This window comes from Hemibagrus wyckioides, linkage group LG09 (assembly GCF_019097595.1).
Source record: "Hemibagrus wyckioides isolate EC202008001 linkage group LG09, SWU_Hwy_1.0, whole genome shotgun sequence".
Classification (NCBI taxonomy): Eukaryota; Metazoa; Chordata; class Actinopteri; order Siluriformes; family Bagridae; genus Hemibagrus; species Hemibagrus wyckioides.
Window position 1 is genome coordinate 16,351,111 of NC_080718.1, and position 27,129 is coordinate 16,378,239.

General features: G+C 38.2%; 2 protein-coding genes across 3 annotated transcripts; one reads left to right on the forward strand and one right to left on the reverse strand.

Annotated features, from left to right (window-relative positions):
• The first annotated feature begins 1,822 nt into the window (after positions 1 to 1,822).
• ubr1 (ubiquitin protein ligase E3 component n-recognin 1) lies at positions 1,823 to 20,377 on the forward strand. 2 transcript variants are annotated; one of them, XM_058399509.1, is made up of 47 exons: positions 1,823 to 1,964; positions 3,834 to 4,099; positions 4,393 to 4,471; positions 4,560 to 4,661; positions 7,077 to 7,204; positions 7,358 to 7,496; positions 7,631 to 7,693; positions 7,786 to 7,909; positions 8,216 to 8,323; positions 8,745 to 8,833; positions 8,919 to 9,017; positions 9,191 to 9,348; positions 9,432 to 9,531; positions 9,625 to 9,753; positions 9,830 to 10,010; positions 10,156 to 10,217; positions 10,327 to 10,437; positions 11,173 to 11,238; positions 11,320 to 11,421; positions 12,529 to 12,592; positions 12,730 to 12,854; positions 12,990 to 13,042; positions 13,175 to 13,277; positions 13,352 to 13,400; positions 13,511 to 13,665; positions 13,839 to 13,938; positions 14,032 to 14,135; positions 14,225 to 14,305; positions 14,650 to 14,831; positions 15,165 to 15,364; positions 15,460 to 15,553; positions 15,701 to 15,853; positions 15,980 to 16,077; positions 16,156 to 16,249; positions 16,353 to 16,501; positions 16,599 to 16,654; positions 16,748 to 16,844; positions 16,959 to 17,026; positions 17,184 to 17,331; positions 17,463 to 17,553; positions 17,673 to 17,809; positions 17,899 to 18,007; positions 18,129 to 18,185; positions 18,289 to 18,366; positions 18,587 to 18,757; positions 19,125 to 19,226; positions 19,364 to 20,377. In XM_058399509.1, exons 1-47 carry the CDS (start codon positions 1,920 to 1,922, stop codon positions 19,503 to 19,505), a joined length of 5,211 nt encoding a protein of 1,736 aa, XP_058255492.1. In that variant the 5' UTR covers positions 1,823 to 1,919; the 3' UTR covers positions 19,506 to 20,377. The 2 variants fall into 2 exon arrangements, with proteins under 2 accessions (XP_058255492.1, XP_058255493.1); XM_058399510.1 differs by having other exon boundaries at positions 14,035 to 14,135.
• Positions 20,378 to 21,654: 1,277 nt separating this feature from the next.
• On the reverse strand, positions 21,655 to 23,240 carry prph2la (peripherin 2-like a). Its single transcript, XM_058399735.1, has 3 exons — positions 22,660 to 23,240; positions 22,324 to 22,570; positions 21,655 to 21,986 (listed from the first exon to the last, which is right to left on the reverse strand). The coding sequence occupies exons 1-3, from the start codon at positions 23,238 to 23,240 to the stop codon at positions 21,723 to 21,725; spliced, it is 1,092 nt and encodes a 363-aa protein (XP_058255718.1). The 3' UTR covers positions 21,655 to 21,722.
• Between the last annotated feature and the right edge of the window lie 3,889 nt (positions 23,241 to 27,129).

Sequence of the window (27,129 nt, forward strand, 5' to 3'; positions counted from 1 at the left end):
TCTTTTTCTCCACAGCCCAGGTAAGACGCTTCTGATGTTGTCTCTGGTTCAGGAGTGGCTTGACACGAGGAATGCGACATTTGTAGGCCATGTCTAGGATTCATCTGAAGCTCCCCCAAATTCTTGAATGGATTTTGCCCGACAATCCTCTCAAGGCTGCGGTTATCCCTTTTGCTGGTGCACCTTCTCCTACCACACTTTTTCCTTCCACTCAACTTTCTATGAATATGCGTGGATACAGCACTCTGTGAACAACCAGCTTCTTTAGCAATTACCTTTTGTGGCTTACCCTCCTTGTGAAGGGTGTCATTGACTGTCTTCTGGACAACTGTCAAGTCAGCAGTCTTCCCCATGATTGTGTAGCCTACTGACCCAGACTGAGAGGCCATTTAAAAGCTCAGGAAACCTTTGCAGGTGTTTGGAGGTAATTAGCTGATTAGGGTGTGACACCACGACTTTCCAATATTTAACTTTTCACAATATTCTAATTCTCTGAGACACAGAATTTTGTGTTTTCCTTATCTGTAAGCCATAATCATCACAATTTCAAGAAATAAAGGCTTGAAATATTTCACTCTATGTGTAATGAATCTATATAATATATGGGTTTCACTTTCTGAACTGAGTGACAAAAAATATTGACCTTTTTCATTATATTCTAAATTTTGAGATGTACCTGTACACATCTATGTGTATCCACTCATGCACATTTCAATCAAATGGTCTGTAAATGAAGACTGGTCAGAAAAAAAAAAATCTAACCTGCTTTAAAACCCAGCTACACAACTGTAGCTGTACAACCACCCAACAGCAACACTGCTTTAACAAAGAGTTATATATATTTCCACAATTCATTTACACCGTTTTAATATGCATTTACACCATTGTCCAGGATCCTTCCTCCTGTGTGCAATGCGTTGTGGGCAATATTACCCGTTAGAGTGTGCATTGTTCTGCACTTTGAATTTCTACCGGAAGTAGTAGACCATCCAGGAATTTTTGGAATACTCTTTTCAGTATACTACGATTTGGGGCATACTAATTCTATTTTTGAATACTATTTAGGACACATAGTATGAGAATTTGGACACAGCATACCTTTTTGTGTGTTAACTGACATCATTACCAATGTGTTGGTGGTGTATAATATACAAAGCATATCTTCGTCCATTTTGTCAGAAATTGATCAATTGAGCAATTGAGTTAAAACAATTATGGAAAACCACTGAACTTTACAACACGTGACGCTACAAGAGTGAAAAAAATCATCCTATGATTAATGTAACTACTTTCTACTCAATGACCATGACAGAAATGTAGTGGAGTAAAAAGTAGAGTATTTGTCTTTCAAATGTAGTGAAGTTAAAGTAAAAAGTATCCAGAAAAAATAATACTCAAGTAAAGTACAGATACTCAAAAAGTGTACTTAAGTACAGTACTCAAGTAAATGTACTTCTTTACTGTCCACCTCTGGTGTGCAGTCATGTCGGAACAGGAAGGGGGTCATCCCCAAACTGTTCCCACAAAGTTTGGATCATGAAATTGTTCAAAATGTCTTGATATGTTGAAGCATTAAGAGTTCCTTTCACTGGAACTAAAGGTCCAAGCCCACCTCCTGAAATACAACACCTGAATTCAATGATCTGGCGGGGTGTCCCAAAACCTTTGGCAATGTAGTGTATATTACATTAGAAGGCACCTCGTTTGCGTACAAAAAATTAAAAAGAACATTTAAGCTTTTTGATGGTGATGTCTATTAGTTGTTGATCATTTAAATACTATGTATTAGAAGAGATTCGCCTACTTCCAATACCAAATGCTTACGAAGCTTTGATAAAATACATCCTGCTGTCGCAAACTTGCGCTGGTTGCCGTGGTGCGGCTGCGCCGGTTGCCGTGGTGCGGAGAACAGACTCAACATGGCGGAACGGGAAAAATCGGTAGACGCGCTCCAGTTAAGCAAGGTAATTATCTAGGCTTGTGACAATTCCTGCATGTCTCGCTAATTGTGAATTGTTGCCTTTTTGTTTGTTTGTGTTATTAGGGTGATTTGTGCGACATAAACGTCTCTTCGTAGGCTTTTTTTGTTTTTGCTTTCTGTTAGCGACTAGCTTACATGTCTAGGCAGCTAACGTCAATAGTGCAGTAACGTATAGCTAGACAGCTAACCTCTGTAGCTAGCTTTGTTTATATACAAACACTTTGCATTTAATTGTACATTGAGCTGGCGTTTGTTGTTATTCATTATTGTGACTCTAGCTTTGCAACATCTGTAATATTAGCAGGCTAGCAGATTAGCCATGCTTTAATCGGACGCACGAACTGGACAGTATTTGTAAACCTTGCTCTGAGGATTTCGTTTCAGATTTTGAACAATTTGTCACTCAGCACGAGCCTGTTATTTTTATCTGTTGGCATTGTTTGTTTTGGGTATATAAATATAATATATATATATATATATATATATATATATATATATATATATATATATATATATATAGACATATTGTCATGTTTACTAAATATGTGATTAACAATTGTATAGAAATAATCTCCCAGTGTGTTATTGTTAAGGTGCTGGCAACCACACCTCATTATTATCATTGTTATGAGTAGTTTTTTATTGATTATTGAGGTATTAGAGTTATTAGACTAATTGATATGCAAAGTGCAAAGTGCAGCAAAAAAAAAAAAAAATCTCCTTGGTGTTTGCTTTCACTATGCCAACTTAAACTTTGAACTTTTTTTTAAGGGGAATGGTGTGTTACTACCACAATAGAGATATAAATGGAGACTAGTCTAGATCATTAAGACCATAATGATTTTCACATTGGCATGCAGTACTGATGTGTAGTAATTTGCATTATATGAACTCGGATTTCTGATAGGTTTCTAGCTACGATCCAGAACTAAGCATAGTATTGCAGTCTGATATCATTTTAAGATCGCAGTAAAGATGTGGTTAAACATGAGATTAAGGTAAAGCATGTGGACTGTGTAGACAAGTAAAAGTATTTCCTTCGACTTTAGTTTCCAGTTTTGTGCTTATATGAGATATAACCTGATCAGGCATAACATTATGAGCAGTGACGGGTAAAGTGATTAACACTGATTATCTCCTCATCATGGCACCTGTTAGTGGATGGGATATATTAGGCAGCAAGTGAACAATTTGTCCTCCGAGTTTAAGTGTTAGAAGCAGGAAAAATGGGCAAGCATAAGGATTTGTGTGAGTTTGTGGGGTGTTCCCGGTCTGCTGTGGTCAGTATCTATCAAATGTGTCCTTTAAGCCCTGTAAGTCCTTTAGGTCCTGTAAGTATCCTTTAAGTTCTGTAAGTTGCGAGGTGGAGCCCATGGGGGCCTCACCTTGCACTTTACAGGACTTGAAAGATCTGCAGCTAACATCTTGGTGCCAGATACCACAGCACACCTTCAGGGATCTAGTGGAGTTCATGCCTTGACAGGGCAGGGCTGAGCATCTGAAGTAGGTGCATGGTGTCTACTATGAAGCAGCCACATGACTGGGCACCACTTTTCCACTACTATTTGGTTTTGTAGGTGATGAGAGACTCTGGTCTCTCATTGCCTCTCAACACTTGCATCAGTTGTACTGTGGGGTCTGCTACCTCTAAGTATCAGCTTTCACGACTAAAGTCGCATTGTATGTTTGTAACTTAAATTATTTCATTTAATACAATGAATGTATGTATAGGATGATATATACTTGGGCAATTGTCAGCAGTACCACCTAAGTGTGGGAAACATTGACCAACATTGTTAAGCAGCTGAAAAAACATGTAAGATAATTCACATACACAAATATCTCTCTGCAGAAATGGTGGGAGGCTTCAGATCGGCAGACTGCAATACTCCTGTGTGTGGCGGAGGAAGTCCCCCAAATCTATTGCTTGCAGGCTAACCCCAATCTGGAGGAAGAGGAGCAACGAGTACAGGAATGCATCCTAAAGCCTCTGGAGTACTTCCTGTTTGGGGAGGACCCTACTGTTGGCCTAGAGAAGCTTCAACAAGGAAACGGTGGCTCTTCCTCTCAGCTGTGTGGTCGTGTTTTTAAGGAGGGCGAGACGGTCTATTCCTGCAGGTTGGAGTTGGCAGCATTCACATTTGCATAGAATTTACATTTTAAAAGAGACCATGTGATGGAAAAACATGAGATAATTTCTTGATTGACTGTTAATATTTTTAAAATGGAAGTAGTGATGAGTCAAGTACCACTATGGTTAATAAACTTCATTCAAAGTGACTTCCTGTAGGATTTGTTTTGTTATTAAAACCCTCAGACCTTGAACTGGAGAGGTTATCTCAAAGACGGTAACACGTCATTTATGCAAAATATGTTAAAATGTGTGTTATGTTGCTTTTATGTGTTTTCAGGGACTGTGCAATAGACCCCACCTGTGTGTTCTGTATGGACTGCTTTCAGAACAGTGTACACAAAAGCCACCGCTATAAGGTCAGTTACTAAAACTCCGTAGAATACTCTGTTACATGTTCATAATGCTTATTGCTCATTTATTACTAACAATCTGTTTTTTTCTTAGATGCATGCATCATCAGGAGGTGGCTTTTGTGACTGTGGTGATTTGGAGGCCTGGAAGACCGGCCCCTGTTGCTCCCAACACGACTCCATAGCCATGGAAACAGTAAGGCCTCTTTTTTTTTTTTCTGCTCAAACTCATTTTGAGGCTTTTCTTAGGACAGTGATTTTTCCCATCCATTGCTTAGTATAAAATACTTCCTCCCCTGAGGTCAGAGGATGATTGCAGAACACACTGTCCTTTGCTGGCTGGGGAAAACAGCAGGCCGTGTGACACATGGACAGGCCTGTGCCACTAACAAACTTTATCAGATCTGATGTATGGTAGATTATGCTAGCAAAAAAATGAATATTATATGGTTGTTATTCAAATGACCATTTTTGGTAAGACATTTATTACATAAATATTGTAATCATTATTTGGCATGTATTAAGGTTTTAAGGAGGAAAACCTTTTATTGTACACTTTGTAAAGACAGCATTCACTTTTGGCAAAAGCTAGGCTGAGCTGAATCTTGCTGATAGACATGTTTAAGAGCATTTCCCTAGTGACCTCTACTTGGGTGTAGGTCTGTGTGCATGTCACTCAGCGAATCTCAGTGATAAGATTATGGTCAGGAAGTTGTCACGTCTGCCTGGAAAAGAGCAGATGTCTGCTTTGCTTCATGGTCTGGTTTCTGTCACCATCCTAAAACCAGAACAAGCATAATATAAACCATAACAAGCATTCTCCGACCCAAACAACAGACATGGCAAGCTGTTCAGAAGCCTTTCATAATTGAATTTTTGAGTCTCTCCTCCCTGATTTTAAAACTTTTAGGTTTTGTGTTACATATGAAGAGTCTAACATACACGTGTGAGCTGCTGATGTGGTTTCTCATTAACATGAGCAAGTTATTGTTTCTGTGTTGAAGTTACAACATTACTCACTGTCCTGAACTGTACTACAAACTGTACACTATGCACCTTACACTCCGGTTTGCACAGGACTCGTTGAAAACACTCAGTTTTTGCACAGACCCTTAAAACTAACTCTGTCTGTCTGTCTGTCTGTCTGTCTGTCTAGCATTTCGAGCATGTTGGTGTCATCTGTAACTTTAGACTAGTTTTCTTTTGCTTCAAATCTTCAGCTCTAACCAGGAGTGTCACTAGACCCAGTAATGCCCCAGTACTGATCTAAAAATCTTATAATACTAAAATGTTATATAATCTTTTAAGCTTCATTAAGTTCCAAAATTCATCAAAAAACACTACCTTCACCTCCACTATCTCTTGAAACCAAGCTCATTGTGGTGAAAATTCCATAGCGAACACGCAAGTGAACTGTGCATGTTATAACAAATCAGTGTGTGTTAGGAAAGATGAGGGATGATAATAGGCTACTTCTGAAACTGAAGAAAGTTGTAAAATAATAAGACAAACTATTTTGACTCCTATATTATTATTGACTCCTGTAGATGGATATCCGAAAGTTCTTTTTTTTTTTACCAAGGTGAAATGTCAGGTTACTAGTAATAAAACAAGCTATCAAGCGACCATAGGTTCATTCACCATTGTTTAGGTCTGTGCCTGGATGCAAAATGTGCCCAGGTTTTCCCCTTAACTTGGATACCTATGAGGTCATTCCTTACTTGAAAAAAAACAGATATGGGGGTTGAATGATTTCCTTACTGCACTGAAGGTAAATGTATTTTCAGTGACAATTATTAAAACTAATTGATGGAACTGTTATAAGCTTGCTCAGTGAAATATGCATACACACAGAGGCTGCAACCAATGTTTGTCTTAATAATTGAAAGTTGTTGTTTAAACTGTCTAAAGCCTCAGGCAGTCTGATGTGACATGATGGGAATTAGGCAAAACTGTTTCGTGACTGATGGTGTTTATTACTGGTGTTAAGATTTTTGACAGTATGAGCGTGTAGGTGCTCAGATTTAGCTGTTGGTTGATGAGGCATGACAGTTGAATGCAGGAGCTGGTGTTGGTACATAGAATGAGGAGCTGAATATTGTAGGAGGAGAATGAAACTGAAATGAAAAATAGAAGGTACAGTTTTAATGCTCCAGAAATGAGCCAGCTAATTCAGGACTTGAGAAGCACTTAGCTTACAGGAGAATACTTTGTTTACTTTTTGTTTACTGTTTTACTACATATGTACTACATATATTTTTACACTGGGCCTGAGCCCCAGTTGAAATTTATGCCTAGCCATTGTTTAACCAGTTTGGAGTGGAAGAACTTGAGTGGCTTGCACAGACCCCTGACCTCAGCCTCACTAAACACCTTCGGGTGGAACTGGAACACTGACTGCACCTCAGACCTCCTCACCCAACATCAGTCCCTGACCTCCCTATTGCTCTTGTGGCTGAACGGGCGAAGCCCCACAGCCCCGCTTCTACTTTTGTCATGTAGTGCATCGTTGATAAATCGTTTGATCAGATTCTGTAGTACACCTATAGTACAATATGGTTTCTGGAAGCTGTTTTTAGACACTGCTGTGTCATGTGTATGTTTGTTTCAGGATGAGTGTGTGTTGGAGGCAGCTCTGCAAGAACGTGCACAGGTGCTCTTCCAGGTTCTGCTGCAGTATGTCACTGACCTGATGGTGTGGGAGGAAGGGGATGAGCTCCCAGAGGAGCTGAAACCCAGGTCAGCCAAACTGGATTCTTTGAACAATTCACTCTCAGGAATTCCTTTTTCTTTTATTTTTCCAGTTACAGAAGTATCAGGAAATAAAGTGTCAGTTCACAGATGTTTTAAAAATGTAATATGAATTTTACTTGTGTTTATTGTTGTCATTAGATCAAAGGAGAACACGTACTACTGTGTGCTGTACAATGATGAACACCACTCGTATGAACATGTGATCTACACTCTTCAGAGGGCCATCAACTGTAACCGCACTGAAGCTCATACACACACTTCTCTCATTGATAAAGAGGTAATATATTCTACACACGTGTGTGTACATCCCAATGTAAAGCTTTTTAATAGCAGTAAAATGTCCAAAATACAACCAAAAATAAAAAGGTTTCTCATAGAGGAGTACTTGTGTTTGTCTTATCTCTGATTCAGGGTCGCAGAGCTGTCAAAAGAGGAAGCCTGAGATCTTGTCAACAAGCCATAAATCTTATAAGGGTAAACAGGTTTAGCATCTGGACTCCCGGAATCCTTTCTTTACCCCCCCCCCCTCCCTTACTTTAACTCTTCTCTGTATGTTGCACCTGCAGTCCAGCTCAGAGCATATTACCCAGCAGTCCTTGCGAGTGGAGCTCCTGCCTTCAACCGTCATGGCTCATCAAACCTTTGCTCTTAGGCTGGGTAACTGGTTCCAGCAGATCATTGGCTACTCAGGTACAACATTATTGTACACTTGTTGTGGAAGCAAAACTAAAAATGCTCTGATTTGTAAACAGTTGTAAGAAATTTGCTGAAATTATTGGTACCAGTGTTTCTATATAGTAACTGGTGTGTGTTTTTTAATATACAACATTTTCAGCCTTTCTACACCAATAGTACCACATCAGCGAAATGCTTAAAAAATGTGGTGAAATATGGTGAGATTTTTGTGAACGATGTTTTCTCTCTTCTCTTCCTCTCCCTCCCCCTCCCTCTGTCTCTCCAACACTCACGTGTACACTCACTCTCTCAATCACTCAGTGGGTTTTAGGCATGTGTTTTGCCAGGTGGCTCTGGAGCCCAGTGCTGACAGCAGTAAAGGCTGTTTAATCAGCAGACTCATGTTGCATGATGCCAGACTTTACAAAGGCAAGTTCATAAATTGTGCTTTTTATGCTTGTTTTTGCCTTGGTAGTTATACTAGCTTTGTTTAAAGTTTGATGTTTTGAAACTTTTTAAAATAATAACATTATATATATATATATGGTGCCCTGATTGTCACAGACATCTTTGCCCATAAGCCAAGGGGGTAAAATTGGTCATGCTTTTGAGGAGGGACGGCATACTCTCTGTCCCCTGTCAATCACAATAATACTAAAATATATTTGCTTGCATTTAATTAAAATATTCATTAAGGGGGGCATCAATGTTTTGAGCGAAATTATTATGTTTAAACTTGTTCTTAAGTGAACGTTTTTGTTAGAACAAACAAAGTGTTTCTCTTGTAATGATTTCTTTTTACGTTAAACATTTTATATTAATTTTTTTGCATGTCTCTTGCTTTTATCAGGAGCTCGCAAGGTTATCCACGAGCTTATTTTTTGTAGCCTGCTGATGGACACGGAATACAAGAGGCAGTTTGCCATGAAATTCACAGAGGTTAATTGTAATTCCTACATGGATATGAATAATAGCAAAATACAATGTAATACAGTCGTGTGAATCCTGCCATTATTTTCCTCAGCATTACAAGCAATTACAAGAGGATTTCATTAGAGATGACCATGAGCGGAACATCTCTGTTACAGCCTTGTCTGTACAGATCTTCACTGTACCCACTCTGGTAATAAATAAAATACAAAGTATATAATAACATTTTTGCTTCAGGTCATCGTGCATGTACAAACACTCCTCATTGTAAAACACCTTTTCTCATAGGACAGAATTAAAAAAGAAAATAAAAACTATATTAAAATACTCTTGAATAATGAATATTTTTCCTGTTTGTCTTATAAGGCCAGACAGCTGATTGAAGAGGGCAATGTAATTAAGGTGATTATCGACACAGTCATGGAGTTGCTGAGGGAACATCTGGACAGCAACAATCGCTTTCATTTTCAGGGCTATAATTCTGACAAATTCTTCAGGGTCCAAGTGATATTCATTGACCTCAAGTAAGCCTTTTGGTTTGTGTACTGTACATTGTATGAAAGACATTGGCACATAATTTAGTAACTTTGCGTGTTTTCTTTTTCAGGTACATTTTAATCAGTAAACCCACTGTGTGGACTGAACAGTTAAGGAGAAAGTTCCTAGAAGGTTTCACTGTTTTTCTTGGATTTCTTCAGTGCATGCAGGTACTAGCTATCAGATAAAGATTTGCCTAATAATGAACTTGGGTAGTTGTGTGACTTTTGTGACTGACTTTATTTTTTTTTTCCATGTCGTAGGGAATGGAGGAAGTCAAAAGGCAGGTTGGGCAGCACATTGAAGTGGAGCCAGAATGGGAGCCAGGTTTCAACATTCAGATCCAGCTCCACCACATTCTGTCCATGTTTCAGGACTGGTGCTCCTCTGATGTAAGCGTTGTGATAATGCGATAATGTGACTCTTATTATCATCACAGCTGTGTATAAAACCATGTATGTTTTACAGGAAAGAGTTTTGCTGCAAGCCTTTCAGGAGTGCCACTGTGTGCTTCAGCGCTGCACCAACCAGCCTTTCCACAGTGACCCAACAGACCACTACATGTGCAAGCACATCCTTCACACTCGTTCGTACAAAGTCTCTGAAGAACCTGTCTCCATCCACCTTCCCATCACCAGACTCCTGGCTGGTGAGCTTCTGAAAATCAAACTTGATTTGATATGTTATTGTAGTGTAACATTATTGTTTTTTCAATGTCATAAAACGTTACAAAGAAAAAAAACATTGGAACGGTTAGTTCAGCATGTTCAGTTAAATGATCTGTGTGGTTGCAGGTTTGTATGTCCTCTCGTGTCAGACAGGAGCTGTAAAATACCTTGCTGACTTTGTGGATCCTGTGAGTAGATCTTGAGAGATCTGGGAACTTGTAAAATGTGTCTGTGTCTCCCTATAAATGTGACGTGTCATTGTTATGCTTTTAGTATAGAGCTGTGTTTATGTTTCAGGGGCAGATGGACTTGCCTTTTTATGCCGACTTCCCTCTGCGTTGTGTGGTACTAGCAGCACAGGTGTCTGCGGAAATGTGGCGACGAAATGGCCTCTCCCTCGTCAGTCAGGTCAGCTGATACCAAATACTAGTTTATCCTCTTGCCCTTCTTGTGAAATTTAGTAAACATGCAATAGGGGAGCTCATAACATGAGCTTTTCAGTTGCAGAATTGAAAGACACATTGTGTGTAATGTGTTTTTTTTTTTTGTACTGCTGCTTTCACAATTGAAAGCAAATATGCAACATCGACAGTGAACATTTCTGCTGAAAAATGCAGTATATATGTGAGATACGTGTGCTGAAGTTATTCAAACAAAGCGGTCTACACTTCCTACTAATTAGTGACAGTTATAACCTTCAAAACTTTTGTGCTTTTGTGCTACACTGGCTAGTACTCTCTAATTTTGAACACTAAAACATGCTAGTAGAACAGTGATATACCCAGAGCTAATATTCCTTCAAAGGTCAGGCACAATTTTGAGGGCTGTTTTTATATACGTATACAGTATTCTGCCAGCTCAGATCTACATAGGGAGAAACCAACCAGCTTTGCCTTTTTTATTGTTAAGATATATGGAAATATTTAGCCTATCCACTGCAATGTCTACACTCTTTTATCTGACTGAAGTCAGCATGTTTTGAACAGATGGCATTTTCTAACATGGAAACTAATGCCACAGTGTCACACTCACAGTGTGAAACTCACCACTTACAGTAAACCCAGCAGTACCTCATTAGTCAGCGTATATTAAACAAATTCCCATATTTTTTTGACATTTTTTAATCTTTTGCTTTTGGTTTAGGTGTACTACTATCAGGATGTGAAATGGAGAGATGAGATGTTTGACAAAGACGTCATCATGCTTCAGGTATGTACCAGGCTTTTCTTGTTTTTCGTCATGGCTAAAAATAAATATTACACATATAAAAATGGTTATTTTTGCCTGTAGATTGCTGCTTCCAAAATGGACCCCAACCACTTTGTCATGCTAATTCTACTGAGATTTGAGCTCTTTGAGGTGTTTAATGGAAATCGCTCAAGTAAAGATCAGGTTTGTTTTTAAAATGTTTACATTGAAACTGCTTCCTTAAGACCTGGCATGCTATGTGAAATTTGTTTGAAAAATATGGAGGTAATTGCACACAAAGCAGAAGTAAAACACACATTTAGACATTATCTCCATGTCATAAGTGTACAGAAATTGTCACTTCTTCAAGAAACATTGTCAACTGGAAGTTGTGTCAGGTCAACTGGTCTTCTTTCTAGTTAGATCGGGACGTTTCACTACTCATCTGAAAAACATCTTCAGTCTGAGGGAAGTTGGCAGGATTCCACGAATTTGTGTCCTCCAGGGTCATGGATCCTCCTTGGGTGGCCTTGTTAAAGGATAATTCATTTCCATAACAAAAATTTACAAAAAATTTACTCACCCCCTTGTCATCCAAGATGTCTTTCTTTCTTCAGTTGTAAAGAAACAATGTTTTTGGAGGAAAACATTTCAGGATTTTTCTCCATATAGTTGACTTCAATGGTGCAGTTTAAGTGCAGCTTCAAAGGGCTCTAAATGATCTCAGCTGTGGAAGAAGGGTCTTATCTAGCCAAACCGGTCATTTTCTTAGAAAAATAAAATTTTTTTATACTTTTTTAACCACAAAAGCTCATCTAGCAGTAGCTCTGGTATGCACGTCTGCGACGCTACATACTGCGTAATCATGTCAGACATGGGCATGGGCAGAACTACAGACCCAGTGTTTACTAGTGTGGAGAAGGAGGACCGGAGTTGTTGCGTGTGCAATGACACAAAGTTGTATGTCAAGTTTTTTTATTTAACTTTGTATAACTTTGTGTCATTCCGAACGCAACAACTTTGTTCAAACTTGCGGGCACTATGGAAGTCCACTATATGGAGAAAAATCTGATTTTTGTTTTGGAAGTGAACTTCTCTTTTAAGGGAACAATGGGAGGAGGTGTTAGGAGTAAGAGAGCCATTCATGACTCAACTTCCAGATAACCGCCTGGATGAACCAAGAATCTTCACAGACAACATTTTCAATTGTGAAATGAATAGTGCTAATAGGTTGCTATATTGCATTTATAAATTGTTTAAACGTGAGTTCCTATAGTACTTCTACTGTTGGTTATGCCCCTTTACCTGTAGGACCTCCAGAAACAGTGGAACAGATTGACAGAAGAAATGCTCTACCTGTTGATTATCATCACAGGCAAGTCCATGCAGCATTAACATGCTTTTGTAAAGGACAACATTGCTGTGGTATTTCCCAGTAATTTTCATCTTGATTGTATTGCTCAATATATTGTTAGGGGCAGTTATGAATAATGGGTTTTTTGGTTTGCACAGGTGAGCGGTATGTTCCTGGAATCAGTAATGTGACTAAAGAGGAAGTAACAATGAGGGAAGTGATTCATCTCTTGTGTATAGAACCTATGGCTCACAGTAGCTTGGTTAAAGGCTTGCCCGAAAATGTAAGCAAACCTGTCATGGTGACTTTTATATTTTGTTAAGTGATAGTATACAAAAAAATTAAAGCTGGGTTTATGGTTAAAATTATATGACTTAATAGATCATCTAAAATTATGTAATTGTTTTTTTTATTGTAGGAAAATAAGGAAACTGGGCTTGAAACTGTTATCTCAAAAGTTGCCACATTCAAGTGAGCCAATCTCCCATTAAATGCATTCATGCATTTATTTTATTTATTTAAAAACAAAAAAATCTTTCTATTTATTTATTTATTATTTATTTATTTATTTATTTTTTTCATTTATTTAACTACCTTGTACAGGAAACCAGGAGTTTCTGGTCATGGTTTATATGAACTGAAGAAGGAGTGGCTTAAGGAGTTTAACCCCTTATTTTACCACTACACCAAATCACAGCAAAGCAAGGTATAGTGTGTACTTAGTGTTTTCTATTAACTGTTGTGAAGTTTTTTTTGTATAACTCTGCACCTTTATCTTAGGCTGAAGATGCACAGAAGAAAAGAAGGGCCCAAGAAGGGAGTGACAAAGGTCAGTGCACACTGTAGAGTTAAATAGACATTTGAAGTGTGATTTTTTTTTTTTTTAGGTGGAAATATAAATAGTTCACACATTAAGCTTACTTTATTCCCTCCTTCCAGCTCTTAGGCCACCAGTGCCTCCTCCCTTCTCCCAGGCTTTCTCCAGCATAGTGCGATTGCTCTGCTGCGATGTGTTCATCCATGTGCTGAGGAGAGTGCTGCAGAGGGCAGTTGAGGAGCATTCTGCTCTGTGGACCGAAGCTATGATCCAAAGGGTATGTTGATGCTCATTGCTTTTATCTTATTCTCCTATTTTGCACAATATATATTTATGTTTTGTATATCTGATCCAGTTGTGATGCATGTTATTTGCATACAATCATGCATGATTATCAGACAAGATCAAATTTGTGTATGTATTTATTTATTGATTATTTATTTTCTCCAGGCATTGCATCTTTTAGGACAGGCCTTGCTAGAGGAGAAACATCTGTTGGAGGCATGTAGTGTTGAAGAAGTGACATTTGACTTCAGTATCAAAGCTCGAAGTATGTATACCGGTCACTGAAGGGGAAATGGTGGGTCAACAGCATGTTCAGTTCATGCACTACATACTTTTAGCTCTCTGCATTTCCTTCTAGAAGTTGGCGCTGATCATGGGAAGTCATTGTTCCATTTCCTGTCCAAAATGAAGTTGCTCCCTTCTCTTGAAGCTCACAATGACATGATAAATTGGACACTACAGGTATAACTGCTTGTTTACAGTCTCACTTATAACCTGAATGTTTGGTAGTCATGTAAATATGGTGTTTATTTTTTCTATTTTCTTTTCAGATGTTTGAGATTGTGAAGTGTCTTCGTGAGAAATCCAGCCCATCTGCTTCATGTGCAGAAGATCAGACCAAGGCAGAGAAGGTAGAGGGATTTCAGTGCATTTATTAAAATATATTATTTTTGATTATGTGGCATAATATAATTAGAATTATTTTTATTTTTTTTCAGATATTTAATGATCAGTTAGTGATTTAATCTAGTTAAAGATTTGCACTCTAGGTTGAAATATACAAAGACCCCATTTGGTTTGCAGAAATGTGATTTCAAGGTGTTTTGCATTTCTCAGTCTCTGTGTATTGGATACTTTCAAATGGAGCAGCCTCTGCTCCTGTAAAATCAGAGAAATGCAGACTAGCTTGGTTGTAGCCTATAATTTGGCCCTTGAAAGCATGCATTGTTGCAGTAGTGTGCCTTGATGTGTGCAGAGTATTCATGACAAAGAAAAAGCAGAGCGGAAAAAGAAGGCCGAGGCTGCTAAGCTTCACAGACAGAAGATCATGGCTCAGATATCTGACATGCAGAAGAACTTTATTGAAAGTCACAAGATGCTGTATGACAATGTGACTGAGAGTGGGAGTTTGGGTGAGCCAGTGTCCTCAACAGAGAGGTAAGGAAAAGTCTGCTCAAAAAACCTAGGAATAAAGCCCTGATACTGGGCACAATTTCAGGTCTGTTGTTGATTTCAGACATGGACAAAGTAATTTTTATTGTGGGGGCCAAATTTGTGCTAAACGGAAGCAGTGAAAACACTCAAATGTTTGCACCCTGGTTTTTTTCAGCCAAGAAACTTGGTTGTTCTAGACACCTAAAAAAAATCTGCAGTACTAACCAACAGGGATTGTATCATTTGTCACAGAGACTTCCAAAGGCTATAGCCTGGCAGAATGATAGAATGCCAGTAAAAAAAAACAGTTTAGTTAAAGGTGTGCATTTTGCCCAGCAGTGTAATGGAGATGGAAAGTCGTGTGGCTGTGGGGCCTAAGCAGGGAGTGTATCCAACTGACTGGGAAACTCTTACCTGCATCCTGTGTCAAGAGGAACAGGAAGTACAGCCTCAGGCTCCAGCTATGGTGCTTACTGCCTGTGTTCAGAGATCTACAGTTCTCACCCAATGCAGGGGCAAAACCCTTTCACAAGAAGGTATGAGATACCATTAAAACATGCTTCATGCTGAACCTTCAGTCTTAGGTTGCATTCTGAATATTAAATATTACGTCTTGTGTTTCTTTTGACAGAAAGCTTCTACCCCTTGTTCATGCCCCCTGATCTAGCTGTGGGTGTACACACTGGTAGCTGTGGGCATGTCATGCATGCCACCTGTTGGCAGAAGTAAGTGCATGCTAAAAGGTCATCTTATATTTGCATTATGTTTGCTTGTTAAGCAAGTTAAAGCCACATGAGATCTAGATTTTCATCTAGATACACAAAAAATATTGATCCTTAGCGTTAATGTTTCTACATCATCTCTTTGCACAGATATTTTGAGGCGGTACAGAACAGCACTAGGAACCGGCTGCATACTGAGTTGATTGTAGACCTGCAAAATGGAGAGTACATGTGCCCTCTCTGCAACTGTCTTTGTAACACCGTGGTCCCCCTTGTTCCCATGGAGCCCTGCAAACTTAACTAGTATGACCGCTCTGTGTACCACACAAATTTTTACACTTTCTTTGCCAAGTGTTTTTGCAGCAAGAGTGAAGGCTATCACAAAAAACCTGAATTCTTTTTGAGATGAATTCTCTTCCTCCTATTTAGTGAGAGTGCTGAGATGATTGGCCAGCTCCTTACTCTTCCTCGTTGGATACAAATAGTGCTTGCTCGGACCAAGGGGCTCAGCGTTCTTCAGGGAGCTGGTGAGAATCTTCTCATGTTTTAAAGTAATAACTCACAATGCATTTCTTTTTGAACATTGTGAGTGTGTGTGTGTTTAGAAAATGCAACTCAGACAGGAAATGAGGAAAGTGGGTTGTTTGAGGACACACAGACTGACTTCCGGTCAATACTCAGCTTTGGAGTTCAGCCACTGTGAGTCCCACTTTACTCTTTTATGAACTGGCAGTTTATTTATGCAGTGTATGCCATAGGCAGCACAACTATCAGAAGGTAAGTGTTTTTCTGTCTTTATTAGGCCAAAATACTCAAGCAGTATAATGGAAATGCTGGCAGTGTGTGCCACTACTGTGCACAGGGTGGGTCTTCAAACAGCACCCAATGAACTGTGCCCTTACATGCCTATCATGACTTGGAACACTTGTGCCTACACCATCCAGGCTACAGGTGAGAGGCTTTTCCCACTCACTTCATTACTGTCTTTGTCCTCTGTAGGCAGTACTTTGTTATTTCGTGTAATCAATGGCTTTGTTGTTCTCTGTAGAAAACATGCTACAGGAAGAGGGAAAGGCTCTGTTTGGATCTCTGCAGAACAGACAGGTTGGGTTCTGACATTTCTGATCACTTGTGTGTAGTTTCTGGGTTTTTTTTGCACGATTATGAGGTGTGATGGATGTGATGTGTGTATTACAGTTGGCTGGTCTCAAAGCACTGGTACAATTCTCTGCTATTCAACGAATGAAGTGTTCTCAAAGTGTCATACAGAAATATTTTACAGACATGCTAGCAGGTAACACTGTCTGTGTGTGTGTGTGTGTGAGAGAGTGTTTACGTGCAAGAGAATAAAGGTTTCATTTCTGAGTGGTATTATTTATTGGAATTTTCTCGGTCTGTGTCTCCCTAGTATTGTTACCCGTGCCTAATGCAGAAAGCACACCCACAATATTAGAAGTAGATTTCTTTAATCTCTTGGTAAGTGTTGAACAGAATGTGTGTTTGGAATTGATAATTATAATTAAATCTGCAGCATATTTTAAACAGATTTATATTGCATTTTATGTTGACCTAAGGAAGCTGATTGATTCTTACTTCATGAAGTAGTCCGTTAGAAAATGTTGTACTTCCACAGGTGGGGTTAGTCCTGTCTATACCTGTGTTGTACCAAGAGGAGAGTGTTGAACTGCAGCCTTCAGCAATCAGTACTGCTTATAATCATCTCCACCTAGTGCATCTGGTCACCATGGCCCACATAGTGCAGGTCCTTCTGTCATCACAGGGTAAAAAAATCCATTCACATACTCATATGATTGATTACTTTTCAGATGACTAATCCATGTGGACTTTCTGAAATCAGTATTAAAATATTACTATTACTGTGTTTTTATCTTTTCTGTGTAAATTTGAACAGACTTGAATGCAGGAGCAGTAGGAGGAGGAGATGCAGAGGAGGTCAGAGCAGCAGCAGCCCTTTATTCTACTGTATCACAGCATGTAGACTGGTGAGGCTGCCAAGTAATCAATTTAGCAGGCAGTGAATTCGTGGTAAATATTTTCACACGTTTAATTACTTATGTTTTTTCTCCTCTTCTACCTCCCTTTCTCCTCTCATTTCTCTCAGCCTGAAGTCTGGTGCATCTGCTTCCACGACTGTAGACACAGTGAAGAGAGGTGTTGTACCTTTCCTTCGCTGTGCTGCACTTTTCTTTCATTGCCTTACAGGAGTGCCCGCTCCAGAAGAGTTATCGAGTACTACAGGTGAAACACACAGTCATTCAACACACATGAACTCTTGATGAAACATTGGCAGTTCCCAGAATCCATTTCCTCTTTCTCTTATTGCACAGTGTCCTGTGAGAGTCAGTTGCCCTTCCTGTGTAGTTACCTCGCTCTGCCCTGCAACCTGTTTCAGCTCTTCCAGGACCACCAGGACACTGCAGCAACCCTAATACAGAGGTATGACTTTCCAGTAAATCCCATTATATTACCTTTTTTCTTTTGAAGGTTTTTAACTATTATCATGGAAAGTGTAGACAACAGCATGATCTCCATACTTTTCTTTCTGTCTGTATTTCAGGTGGTGTGGGAATAAAGCTATATCAAATGCCCTGAAGGGAGAAATGCAAATCACCAGGTTAGTGCACACTCACACTTCTCTCTCTCTTTTTTTTTTTTTTTGCTTTTTCTCTTACACCCTGGAACTTTGTATAATTTTTTTTTTAACTAAACTAACACAGGTATCCACGGAAGAGAAACAGGTTAATAGATCTTCCTGAGGACTACATTGTGCTGCTTAACCAGGCCAGTCATTTTAGGTAAGTGAATTGCCTGATAACATAATTATATGTTAGAAGACCACAAACATGCCATACATATGTATGCATACTGGCGGCCATAGGTAAATTACCATTACCATCCTTGATTGCATGATTAATTGAATAAATAATTTATTACATAGAATTATGAATGTAGTCCTGCTAATAACAGTACTTGTATTTGTTATTGTTTTGGTCAAGCAATTCACTTTCTCTTCAGATGTCCAAACTCCTCGGACGATGAGCGGAAGCACCCGACACTGTGTCTCTTCTGTGGGGTCATGCTGTGCTCTCAGAACACATGCTGTCACGTGCCGCTGGATGGTGAGGAGGTTGGAGCTTGCACAGCCCACGCTGCCTCATGTGGAGCTGGAATTGGCATGTTCCTCAGGTGAGGACACATCATCAATAGTTTTTGAGGAGTTTCTCTGAAAAATCGGCGAGTCCTTTCCATAACTGAGCATCGTAAATTCCTCTAAATAACATGTTGGAAATGTTACTTCACTAATGATTTATTATTATTATTATTATTATTATTATGATTTTAAGAGGATGGTCTCTTATTTAGCTTCCAAAAATTCAGCAATATTTATAAATCACAAATGATAAATTTTGCTGAAATGAGAAAATACAATGTGGTTTCAATCTAAAGCATAATTTACTTATCAATAATTAAAGTATTATAGATTATACCTATCTAGTGGGTATAAAAAGTAAAGGACAAATAAACTATGCTGACCTCATGTCTTAATGAACAGGGTGAGAGAGTGTGAGATTGTTCTGATGGCTAACAGGACACGTGGAAGCACATATCCAGCTCCTTACCTTGATGAGTATGGGGAAACAGATCCTCAGCTAAGGCAAGTCCAAATATGAAAGATCAGATATAACTTTTTTTTAATTTAGCATTTAGGACATATGCAACAAATCTGTTATTAATTAGTTATTTTTTATAAGAGAGATATTGCTGATGTAGTTTTGTTATCTGTCACGCTAGACGTGGAAATCCACTGCATCTGTGCCCAGAGCGCTACAGGAAGCTGCACCAGCTGTGGCATCAACACTGCATCCTTGAGGAGATTGCCCGCAGTGTGGAGATGCTCAGTACCATGTTCGGTATTGAGTGGCAGATTCTCTGATCTCAGGAGGAGGACACTCCCTCATTATCTTTCAAATGTCCTTTGGGTGCTTTTGCCAAGTAATGTTTTTTTTTTCTTTCAGCATTTAAAATAGAAGTGTCTGGAAAATGGCAATGGCAGCAGCACGGGATAATCAGAAGGGCTGTTTGCTTTTTAATCTTGTTTTCGGTTTATTTCAGCTTTGCATCCTGATGCTTATTACTGTGAATTAAAGAAACAATACATGCTCATTCTTCTACAGCTCTGGCTGTTTCCCCGTTTAGGGGATTGAGTTGTTTCTGTTGTTTACGAGTGTCAAGAGTCGGAAAAAAAAAAAGAAAAAGTGAGACAGCTTTCTATTGTCTTACTCGTGTATGCACTTTTTTTTTTTTTTTGCAGAAAATGCTTCCGGTTCTTTTGTGTAATTGCTCACCTAGTTCTCATCATCTTTACCTATGGACTTGTCACGTTTTCTCTGTACTGTGTGAAAAACGGCATCACTGAGAATATAGTATACTTAATGTATGTCCATTTGGCAAGTTATTTTGCCAATTTAATTGTTTACTTCCAGCACAGTGTAAGCTATGTTTTTCCACATATGATATAATACAGAAACAAGTATATAATAAAAAGATAAAAATGTATATTTTACTATAAAATACAACAATCAAACAAGGGAAATCAGTTCTACACAAACAGTTCCAAGTTGATAATGATCCCAAAAAATACAGCAAATACAGGTACATGTTTCATACAGTATATATGTATTTAATTATGTACTGTTTTATAAAGTGGTCAGATGGTCAGATTCATGGTTGTATTAACCTCTCATTACTTACTGCATCTTTTCACATCATTTACATCAGATGAATTAAAGCTGAAATTATAAATGGTCTAATTCCGAAGTTGCTTGTGTGCATTGCTTGTTATTTTCTGGCTATAAAAAAATAAAATGCTATGAAAATTTTCTTATGTACTTAATGATAGGGCCATTACATTATGCTATGTTATAGTCACCCTATTACATACTATATGAAATAGTACATACTAAAAACTAAAACAGTTTTTAGTTACTAAAAACAAACTAAAAATAGTACATAAAAAGTACATACTACAGAGGCATTTAACATTTCTTTCCAGAATAAGATGAGTAAATATATAAATACAATACTGTGTTTCTGAACAACACTATCTCAAAGGGAACTACTATATTATTCATGCTTAGTTATTCTGTTTTTTTGTGAACCCTGCCATCTTGCATATTGAGTCACGTAAGAATTGCAAAATGGCGTGCCTTGGCTTACATCAGATGTCTAAACAACAGGGTTTAGCAAGTCTGATTAGTATTTCAATGAAACTGTAAAGTTACTGTAAAAAAAAAACAAAAAAAAAAGTAACCTTCACAGGCTTATGGTGTTTTACGCTTTAAATGTTTTCAGCAGGATAACAATTTACAACGTAAAGCCATTCCAGCCATACATTATCTTCAATATGTGTGACAAACGACATCTTCCAAATGTCTCCTTATCTCACATGATGCTGCATTTTCGTTCTTCTAGGTCTCTCCTGGACTTTCTTCTGGATTTCATCATCATAAAAGTTCTATATATATATTTTAATGATGTATATATTTTTTTTTAACCAAAGTGGCATTACTTTAAAAAAAAAGGAAAGCCTGTGAATTAAAATTCCCAATGATATTTCTAATTTCTGCAATAAAACCAATTAAGGTAAGTGCCTCTAAGATTAAAGCATAAAAAGTGTTAATTGAAACCATTCAAGTATTGCAGTATGTTTCGTTCAGTAGTGTTGTGTTCATACTTGGGTATAAACAAGAGGCTTTGGAGGTAGTTTCTTACCAGCATTCCTATTTCACCACTGAGGTGAAGGCACACATTTGAGATCAAATACAGTTAATTCTGTTCTAAATAATCAATCATGTTGATTTCACACTGATTCATGGTGCATCTACATTGCTGGTGGATTATAAGGCTATGAAAGCAGTATGTAAAATGAGAAATATATTGTAGTGGAGGCATTCTCAAAATCATTCAGACTGAAGTGTAATCAGAGTGAATTGATTCTTTATGTAGCATCAAATCTCATGTTTTATGTTTTAAGTTGCTTTATGCTTACTCTGTTTCACATAAGATTTGAAAAATGAGTCGTCTTTAATAAAGCTCTTTTGTCTGATAGTAATGTTTTAGATAACATGCACAGGACTGCACAGGGATAAGGTTAACTGACCAGAGGAATCTGCTTTGGAGGTACGTTATCAGGACCATAGTATGCTGTAGATGGCCTGTTTACATTGGGGTCCCCATTTTCAGCCTCAATCTTATTTCCCTTGCCCAGGTTTTTTATGATGTTGAAGCTAGAGCGTGCAGTCTCTGCGAAGCTGTTCTCCAACAGCCATCCTTCTGATTCAGATTCGGGGTCTCCTTGAAGCAGGACGTTCTCTAGGGCTGTTTGCAAGTACCGGACACCGGTCAGCACAGAGAGCTATTGTTATAGAGAGAGAATGTGGAGAAGGAAGCTGCTTTAGGTAGGTTAGTTTGATAGTGGAAAATAAACAGGTGAGGGATACTATATATGTATATGTTACTTGTATAATAGCTTTCTATGCTAGTAGTCTCATATAAATGGAGTATTTACGTGAGACACAAGGCCACTGGATGTTGATGGCTTAGTAAAGATTATATTGTGATTATAAGAGGGAACATTTAAGGAAAGCCCATGACACACCTTCCTTGGTTTTTAGAGAAAAGGTCTATTGTAAAATAGACATTAATACAACCAAAAAACTGAGAAATGATTAAAAAAATAAGCAAATACCAACCTCAAAGAGCCAAATGAGAAGCACTATAAGGCCGACTGAGCGCATTATATAGGTGAAGTATTCCACCAAAGCCTGGTGACAGCCTTTACTCCACAAGTTGAGCTCATCTGTCTGGTAATCGTAGCTAAAGTGAGCGGAGTTGTTGGTGATTTGATACTGAATGCATGGTCGAGGAGAGTTGACGTTACAGCAACTGAAAGGTACCCCATCAACCAAGTACTTTCCTTCCACGTTGCTACGTAAACGGCTGCAAAGAAAATGGAGGTCAAGTGACTGATCAACGTCAAGTAAATCATGCTTATCTCTCATTTCAAGTTTTTAAAAAATCTTACATACTCCACCACTTCCCGCTTGGACATGTCCAGGTAACGAGTGCTAATCCATTGAATCTGGAACCAATCCCTGTGGCCTGCATTACCGCAACACTGGAACTGGATCTGCAGCAGGTCAACAGTGCTTTTAAGGAAGCAACGGCCTGGTGTGTCTGTATCTTTATAGAAGCGTATAGCATCTTGTAGGCCCAGTGCTAGGGATTCCTTCAGTTCCCCATGCATGGTGTAGCACATCAGTGCCCCGACCAGCACACATAGGGTGAAGAAGAATGTGCAAATTATATAAGGAAGCATCAAAAGCTTCCAGCGCAAGAACTTGTTGGTGTCTACGCAGTCGTAGCAGATCTTTCCTCCAACAAAATTTATCACACAGGCTATCAGCCCCACTGCAATTAGCATATCTGGTACAGAATGAACTTCCTGCTTAGCCAGTAGCTCTCTTCTCTTGTTAATCTCCACTTTTAGGAAAAGGCCCAGACTAAACAGGATGAGGCCCGTCACCACCGAGATCCAGTTCAGCAACCACAGCACTTGGGCAAGCCTGTCTCTCTGGGTTTTAGTGAATCTTACTCGTAGAACAGCCATTTTGGATAGCTTCCTCAGGCTTCAGTTTTGTAGACTATTTAAAAATAATACGAGTGGGGAAACCAGTTGATTTTGATGAGATACCAGGAAATGTTGAAGAGGGCATTAAGAAGAAATATATGTTGCCATCAAAGCAGCATTTTCAAAAGCGAGGCATTTGCTTGCTTAAATAAATCAAGGAAGGCTAGATACAAACAGAATAATAGTCTGTCCATATGCAAGATTTTATATGGTGATTTTGGGAATACATAGGTTTGTCTATTTGGGAAGCAGATGTAGGCCTGGTTTGTTCTGTTTTTCTTCAAGTAATCTGAAAGATGTTCACATGCTTACACACACACACACACACACACAAGCAACAGAAAATGCAAGTTAGTTCACATGCCAGTTTTCTTCAATAGAGTTTGTTTTGATTTTGTATTGACAATTTGTCATGTATTTTTCAATCATTTATCACTATGACAGCATATTAAGCTTAAAAACGAAATATTTTTCAGCTTCATAAATTGTGCACTACTAAGAACTGACAAATTCTGGACAAATTCTCGACAAATCCACAAAGCTTCAGCAGAGTAGCTCAAACAGATCTCACTTTCACTCACACTTCCAGGCGTTTGGCCAGACATGCTTGAAAATGATCCTTATAGAATTAGCAGTAGCAGTAAACACTTTGATACTCACCCAGACATGTCTGCTTTCCTCTTGCTTCATTTTTCATCAAACTTTACATGTCAGGTTGATTCTCTACTCATAATCAGATATTCCCTGTTTCTTTCTAAGCATGTTGCATGTTGATTGTTCAGAGAAACTGATGTGTCTGTGAGATATTGTTACAGGCCCAGGCTGTATAATCTCCTGTAATCACTAATCAGCCCAGTTGGATTTGGCAGAGAACCTTCTGTCACCAACACAAATCTCACTGATGTACTGCAGTATATGAGTGTGATAAGAGTAGTGTCAGTAAGAGTACAGGAAACGATCTGGGTTTCAGGATGCACTGTTTATAGCTTTCAGATATAAAATAGTTATTTATTGTATGGGGCATGTAATTATTTCTCAGCTCATTTTAGCAGAATGGTTTTTTATAAAGTTTGAATTGAAAATAAATATTAAATTGAAAATAAACTGTACTGGCTTATAAAGGCATATTTTTTTAAAATGTTTTTTTACAGTACTACAAAAATGAATACGGATAAATGAGGGCTCTTGTGTGCCATTTTAATTCAGTTTAACCACCTTTAACAAACAGTAGCAACTTAATGTAAATGTTTTATGTAGGAGTATCAATCTTTTTACATCATTTGGAGACATGTATGGCATATGTTGGCATATATATATATATATATATATATATATATATATATATATATATATATATATATAATTTTATTTTATTTTATTTTTCCATTTATACACAGCTCTCAATAGGGTTACATTAGCTAAATAGGGTTAAATGTCTGGACCTTGATGTGTCCATTCCAACATCTTTTTTTCTTTAGTCCTTCAAATGCTGATTTGCAGGTGTAATTAATATCATTGTCCTGTTCCATGACTCAATTTTGATCCAGTATAAGCTGCTGGACAGATGGCCTTACATTTGTCTAATGAATATTCTGGTAGTGGACTTCATCATTATCTGAAAGTTTCTTATGTTGTGAATCTGAAACACAAGCCCAAATTATCACAGTTGGTATGAGGTGTTTGTGGTGATTTTTAACCAAATGTCACCACTTTGGTCTCATCAGTCCAAAGGATGTTGTTCCAGAACATTTGTGGTTTGTTAAGATGTTGTACTGCCATAGTCTTTTTGGGGAGAATAGTCTTTTCCTACCCTTCCATGAAAGCCAAAGCTTGAATGGAAAGCCTTTTTTTCTGATTTTATTGTAATGAACATAAAAGCTCTTACACCTCTTATATCTCGTGGCATTAAACAGTCTGAACTTGGACTGAATTTGCTGGGATTCCCACTCTTGGGAAGACTGGTAGCTCTTTTGACAGCTCTCCATTTGTAAACAATCCTTCTCACTGTAGAATTGTGAAATTCAATTTGTTTGGAGATGGCCTTATAATGCTTCCAAAATTGATGAGCAACAACAGTTGCTTTTCTGTTGTCATGGCATATGTCCTTTCTTCATGGCATGATGCAGACACACTTTTTTGATGATTCTTTTATCATGTGCATTTCAATAACACCTGGCTGCTCATTTCTCTCTTTATGGTTGTGGAAGTAGGAAGGGTGTACTTATTTTTTCACATCTTATTACTGAGCGTTGGTGTACTGTTTTGGAGAAAAATGTCAGTTTTTTCCCTTTTTGTTTGTATACAGAAGTTGGTAAGGATTACACAATTGTTATCTAGTCCCAAATAAATAAAAACAGAATTTGAAGAAGGGTGCACTTTTTACCATGACCAAATAATAAAATGATCATCCCAGCCATTCCAGCTTAGTAATTTGTAATAAGTTATATGATGTTTCTCTGAAATGCGTTCACTAGGCTCATTGATTTGCCAGTTGTGAGGCTCACAATACACTGATATATTAGAAGGTTGCTTCAGATCCTTAATCTTTGTATCACCTGTGTGACATTTGTTCATCCATGTAAAGTTTCACACATGTATTACGCTCTTTCATGTTACATGCATATTTCATTTAATACCCCCCTCATACAGCCAACAGAATTATGTACAGGTCTAGATTATTGGATTATTCTGACGTAGACAGGATTGAGTGGGAGAAAATGCATGCAGAGGCCCAGTCAGCGGATTTATACACCTTTCTCATCCCTGTGCTGGAACAGACATTCTCTTACTGGTGAGTACTGGATTTTTCAACACTATAAATGATCAGCTGTCAGTGACTTAACACCCCTGAGATAACACCACTGAGAGTTTAATTTAATCGATGTATACGAATAACTTAACAAAATTTTAAATTTTATTAATGAAATGATGCTGCAATAATGTGATTTATTTTTGGTAAAAAAAATAATCCAAGACAATTTGATTGAACTGAAAATATGATTACTTCTCTGGTATTAAAATTGATAGTTCATATATCATAGTGAACAGACTGGCATATTTAAACAAAAATCCTTGCTTCTTCAGTTTTACACCATATATAGTTGGACATTTTGCATTTCTGGGATAATGCTCAATACAGAAGTCCTCTGGAACAAAGCTTTAACAAGCAACAATGTGAGAGGAATCACTCACTGGCTCCAGAGTCTCACCACTGAAGGCAAGAACAGGCCTTGTAAAACTATTCCTGTTAGATAATCATGCTTTCACATCACACAGTCTGTGCCAGTGTCTGTATACTCTGGCTTAACTACATATCTGATACCATGAATTTGAAGGTCGACATGATGCAGACAAGAGTCTTGCTATGTTTAACTTTTGGCTTCAGTGTTCCATAGAACTGACCAAGAAAGAATTGCTAAATGTCTGTAAGTAGAACTCCATAAAATCATGCTTTGATTTCTCTTATGGTAGCTCTATGTAAGTGATATACAGTATAAAATGTAATGGAGATGTTGCTTGTCTCTTTGGCCCTAGGCTTTGGTCAGTGTCATGGCCTGTGGATGTTTCTAGATCAGACATCCTTCACTAAATTATGTCTGCTGATACAGAAACTTAAGAACCTGCTCTTATTGGCTTGCTGGGGTAAGACACATACTGGTCATTACAATTCAGGTAATTTTATTTTGTCTTTGAAATCTCAAAAATGTGAACAAGTACAAAGGACCTAAAAGACTGTATTTTCTTATTTTTTTAATATTTTTTATTTTTTGCTTTGCTTCCGCCTATTTTTTGTCTCTTGGGAGACAAATGTGTGATGGGTCAAATTAATGCCAAAGCTATGGCACGATGTGGATGCCAGAATCTGTGT

Bases quoted from the DNA above. Each gene is read 5' to 3' on its own strand.
- ubr1 (XM_058399509.1), top strand. From the start codon at position 1,920: ATGGCGGAACGGGAAAAATCGGTAGACGCGCTCCAGTTAAGCAAG. The intron at 12,593-12,729 runs GCAAGTCCATGC...TGGTTTGCACAG, and splicing joins CCTGTTGATTATCATCACAG to GTGAGCGGTATGTTCCTGGA. The intron at 18,186-18,288 runs GTTAGTGCACAC...AAACTAACACAG, and splicing joins GGAGAAATGCAAATCACCAG to GTATCCACGGAAGAGAAACA.
- prph2la (XM_058399735.1), bottom strand. From the start codon at position 23,240: ATGGCTGTTCTACGAGTAAGATTCACTAAAACCCAGAGAGACAGGCTT. The intron at 22,571-22,659 runs GTATGTAAGATT...TTTTCTTTGCAG, and splicing joins TCCAAGCGGGAAGTGGTGGA to CCGTTTACGTAGCAACGTGG. The intron at 21,987-22,323 runs GTTGGTATTTGC...CTATAACAATAG, and splicing joins TTCTCATTTGGCTCTTTGAG to CTCTCTGTGCTGACCGGTGT.